Below are 5,294 nucleotides of genomic sequence, written 5' to 3' on the forward strand. Positions count from 1 at the left end.
CCCTTCCTTCCTTTTTTCGGCAATAGTCTTTTTCTGTAGTTCAGACTAGTTTCTAACTTTTCTTGATCTCCTGACTCAATATTCTCTACCCACTAGCCCCGACCCCTACCCCAAGCCCTGCAAACCCTATGATTACTAGGGTAAGTCACCATTCCCAGATGTTATCAGCAGATCACAATGAATTCAGTGACTACCAAGCAGGATCTATTGGCTACTCGTTCTTTGAGCCAGGTCCTCAGAACAGTTTCTAGCTGCAATCTGAGAACTCTTCTCCTGGGAAGTTGAGGCACTCAAGCGTAGCTCTGTGAGTTCATATTCCTCGCATCTGTTGTGCAGGAATTGATTCTTCTGACTTAAAAAATGTCTTCTCCAAGAGACCTTATAAGGCCCAGATGATTGACTTCTCTGTCTTCCTGGAGAGAGACTCATAAGACTTGAGGAGCTAATGATACTAGGCTCAAGAAGTTCATGAAATTTACAAGACTCGTGAATCTCAGAAAGCTCCAGGGAAGAGATGCTTCGGTGGAGCTCCCTGCCAGTTGAACCGGGATTTTCCAGGAATCAGCATTTGAGAATCACAGGGTGGGTGTGGCGCTGGAGAGATGATTTAGCAGTTGTGGGTGTGTAATACTCTTTCAGAGGATATCTAAAAGCAGTCCAAACGAAGTGTCAGCTTGCTACAATCTGCTTTAGCCTCCTGAGACGCTGAGATTACAGGTAACTCATCCAGCTCCTTCCCTTTCTGCTCCTAAACTGTGATTTGTTTGTTGAGAAGTAGTTTGGTAGCTATCTCACACCCACAAAGTAGCAAGTCTTAGGACTTCAGCTAAGAACCTGTCACCCTACCACTTGGAAATGAAAAGTGGGAGGGTCAGCAGTTCAAGTCTAGCCTCAGCTACGTAGTAAATTCCAGGCCAGACAACAAACTAAAAAATTTGACATATAGCTGACGTAGAGCAGTTGGTTGGCTCAATAAAGTTTGGCTGAGGTGGCTCAGCTAGTGAAGGTGCTTGTCACTAAGCTTGTCAACCTAAAGTCAGTCCCCAGGACTCACACACTGACCCTCATTGTCCTGTGATCTCATCCACGCACCAAGGCACGCCCTTCACCCCCTGGACACAAAGGAAGTTTAAACGTTTTTAAAGGAACTGTAGAAATGGCTCAGTGGTTAAGAACATCTGCTGCTCTTGAAGAGGACCCACATTTGGTTCACAGCACTTACACAGCAGCTCACGGCCACATGTAACTCCAATTTCAAGAGTTCCAAGGCCTTCTGGCTCATTACATGTGAATGTGGTACATATACAGACCAACACACATAAAGTAAAAATAAATAAATATTTTTAAATTTTTTTAAAATTTAAAAGACAATGAAGTCTTTAGTGGTGTTTGTCTACCACACAAACACTGCATCTATTCTTTTAAGACTCCTTGCCATATGTTAACATTAAATACCATTTCTGGCTAGGCAGGGGGTCAAATGCCTTAACCCCAGTGTCTCTGTGAGTTCATGGCCAGCCTGGCCTATATATTGAGTTCCAGGACAGTCAAGGTTATGTAGAAAGACCCCATCTCAAAAATATAATAAATATTATATACTGCCGGGTAGTAATGGTGCACGTCTTTAATCCCAGCACTTGGATGGCAGAGACAGACAGATTTCTAAGTTCAAGGCCAGCCTGGTCTACAGAGTGAGTTCCAGGACAGCCAGGGCTATACAGAGAAACCCTGTCTTAAAAAAATGATATGTTATAAGGAGGAAAGAGGCATGTATACATATACATATTTCTACTCTACCTGCCTTAAGATGGGCTATTACTTATGTGCAGCTAATACATCCAAATAGGGCTCATAGCTCACCTTTTTTTGGAGCATTGGGAGAGACATCCAAAAGGCACGCTGATTGGCTCTCAAGAGAGCATAGACCATTATTTGGAGTAACTGCAAGAGACATTTAGGAGGTCAGTTAGCAGTCAGTAGTATTCTATTCTATTTTTCTTCTTTTATTGCTGGGCAGCATCAAATCCAAGGCCTCAAGCATGTTGGGCAAGCACTCTACCACTGAGCTACACCTGCAGCCACGATATTTGTTATTGTTACATCAGATTGTGACTTTGTAACTCCTGCTCACCCGTGCTAGAGTATCTAGTACTCACCTAACTGTGTTGTGTTAGAAATGGAGAGTCTGATGGTGCAGCAGAGAGCAACACGTATATAAATCACGTAACTTCACACACTCGGTGATGAGAGTAGCCCCAAAGTCAAGCAATGAGAATGTCTGGGCTAAGATGTTTTTGTAGGTGGCTAGGAAAGAATTTTCTTTGATATGCATAAATATACATACATACAAATAAATACACAGAGAGAGAGGGAGAAAGAGGGAGAGGGAGAGAGAGAGAGGGAGAGAGAGAATTTCAGTGCTTAGGAGGTAGAGGCATAAAGACCAGGATTTTAAGTTATCCTTGGATACAAAGGACCTTCAAGTCCAGACTGGAGGACAGAAGACAGTCTTGAAGGCCACCTCATCTCCCACCCCCACCCCATACACATATAGAAATAAATATAATAAAAATGTAAATAGGAAATCTTTTATACACATAAAATATACTTTCTTCATATACAGACATGTAATTTAATTTTTTTTTAAGACAGGGTCCCATTATATAACCTTGGCTGGGTTAGAGCTAGCTATGGAGACCAGGCTAACCCTGAACTCACAGAGATCCACTTGATTCTTTTTCCCTGAGGGCTAGGATTATTATTATTGGTTTTTAAAGATTTATTTATTATTATACATAAGTACACTGCAGCTGACTTCAGACATACCAGAAGTGGGCGTCAGATCTCATTACGGGTGGGTGTGAGCCACCATGTGGTTACTGGGATTCGAACTCAGGACCTTTGGAAGAGCAGTCAGTGCTCTTAACCTCTGAGCCATCTCGCCAGCCCGGATTATTATTTTTTTAAAGACTTATTTATTATTATATCTAAGTACACTGTAGCTGTCTTCAGACACGTGAGAAGAGGGTGTAAGATCTCATTATGGATGGTTGTGAGCCACCATGTGGTTGCTGGGATTTGAAATCAGGACCTTTGGAAGAGCAGTCAGTGCTCTTAACCTCTGTGCTCTCTTTCCAGCCCCGAGGGCTAGGATTAAAGGTAGCTACCATCATACCCAGCAGCTTGGAGATGTGTGTGTATGTGTGTGTCTGTATCCCCTGATTATTATTTTTTTGTGGAATGAGGTGTGCATAGTGTAAGGAGTGTGTGAAAGTTGGAGGAGAAGCTTGGGAATCAGTTCTTTCTTTTTACCATGTGGGTTCTGGGGATCAAACTAGGGCAATCAGGTTTGGTAGCAGAAGCCACCTGATCCACTGAACCATCTCACCAGCCCATGTGTTTGATTTTTAAGACGGGGGTTTTGCGGGACTGGTGAGATGGCTCAGCAGTTAAGAGCACTGACTGCTCTATGAAGATGCTGAGTTCAAATCCCAGCAACCCCACATGGTGGCTCACTACCATCTGTAATGAGATCTGATGCCTTCTTCTGGTGTGTCTGAAGACAGCTACAGTGTACTTACATATAACAATAAATAAATCTTAAAAAAAAAAAAAGGGCTGGCGAGATGGCTTAGTGGATAAGAGCACTGACTGCTCTTCCTGAGTTCAAATCCCAGCAACCACATGGTGGTTCACAATCACACATAATGAGATCTGATGCCCTCTTCTGGTGTCAGCTACAGTGTACTTAGGTATAATAATAAATAAATCTTTGAAAAAAAAAGATGTAGTTTTGCTGTATTGCCCAAGCTGACCTTCAGCTTTCAGTAGTCCATCCTTCTATCCCTACCCCTGTTTAATTTTCTCAAAGTACTGGGATTATAGGTGTGTGCTACCATGCCCAGCCTAACCAACAATGGTCTAATGGAATGAACAGTTTACAGAAGAATAAACACAAATGGCCAGTTATTTTTATAAGTGTTCAACATCCCTAGTCATCAGGGAGAGGCATATTAAAACTATTTTTAATGATTTATTTTTATGTGCACTTGTGTTTTGCCCACGTCTGTGTCTGTGCAAGGGTGGCTGACGCCCTGGAACTGGTATTACAGACAGCTGTGAGCTTCTATGAACTGATCCCATTTTCCCTCTGGAAAAGCAGCTGCTGCTCTTAACTTCTGAGCCATCTTTCCAGCTCCAGGATTTCGAGATACCACTTTACTCTAGTCAGAAGGACTCTCATCAATAAATCTGACAACAAATGATAGAGAGGATGGGGAAAGAGGAATCTTTATTCACTGCTAGAGGGAGTGCAAATCCATACATCCGTTGTGGAAATCATTTTAGATGTTCCTCAAAACATTAAATAGAATTACCATATAAGCCAGCTATTCTGCTCCTGGGCATATACCCCGAGAAGTCCATATCCTTCCATGGACATATCTGCATTCTGTATTTATTGCTGCTCTTTTTACTATATATATATCTGTAAGTATGAGCACAGTGTAACATTTAAAGTCTAAGAGACCAAGAGAGGTTAATATTAGCTCTTGTTCCTTTCTTTCTTTCTTTCTTTTTTTTTGAGACAGGGTTTCTCTGTGTAGCCCTGGCCGTCCTGGAACTCACTCTGTAGACCAGGCCGTCCTGGACCTCACTCTGTAGCCCTGGCTGTCCTGGAACTCACTCTGTAGACCAGGCTGGCCTCGAACTCACTCTGCTCTTGTTCCTTTCTTGCTCTCTTGCTCTTCCCTTCCCCACTCTCTCTCCACATTCTCATGGCTGGGCTCTACTTCTCTACTCTCTCTCTCTCTCTCTCTCTCTCTCTCTCTCTCTCTCTCTCTCTTTCTCTCTCTGCCTTTCTCTGCCTCTAACTACCCTCTTAACTCCCCTCTCCACGCCCTGAATAAACTCTATGCTATACTAGGAGGGGGGGAGGGAGGGGGAGAGAGAAAAGTTAATATTAGATGATGCAGAAGGACAGAATGCAGGCAGAAGGACTCACAACTCAGGAAGAGGAGACAAAACCCATTGTTCTTCTAGTTTCAATTCTGTCAGTGTTTTCTTTTTTGTGGATAAGTACATTAGAATATAATAGACCACTGAAATGTAAAACCTTCAGGGCAGCTCCAAGCTTTACAGTGGTCATCCTAACTATATACGAAGTTACTGAGATGTACCAAGTTTAGGGGCTGGGCAAGTGTTTAAGTGGCTTCTTCCTTAACCCATCTCTGTGTTGTTTTTCTTTGTGAGTTCATTACAATAGAATGATTTTTCTTTTTCTTTTTTTTTTTTTT

General features: G+C 42.5%; 1 protein-coding gene across 1 annotated transcript in view; it reads right to left on the reverse strand.

Moving 5' to 3' along the window:
* Positions 1-5,294, reverse strand: part of Nlrp12 (NLR family pyrin domain containing 12) — a 22,974-nt gene that overhangs the window by 16,527 nt on the left and 1,153 nt on the right. Inside the window, exon 2 of the mRNA XM_031385035.1 lies at positions 1,861-1,941. Coding sequence (XP_031240895.1) covers positions 1,861-1,941 — 81 coding nt within the window. The remainder of the gene's footprint in view (positions 1-1,860; positions 1,942-5,294) is intronic.

The sequence above is a fragment of the Mastomys coucha genome, unplaced genomic scaffold, assembly GCF_008632895.1.
Source record: "Mastomys coucha isolate ucsf_1 unplaced genomic scaffold, UCSF_Mcou_1 pScaffold21, whole genome shotgun sequence".
In the NCBI taxonomy this organism is placed as follows: Eukaryota; Metazoa; Chordata; class Mammalia; order Rodentia; family Muridae; genus Mastomys; species Mastomys coucha.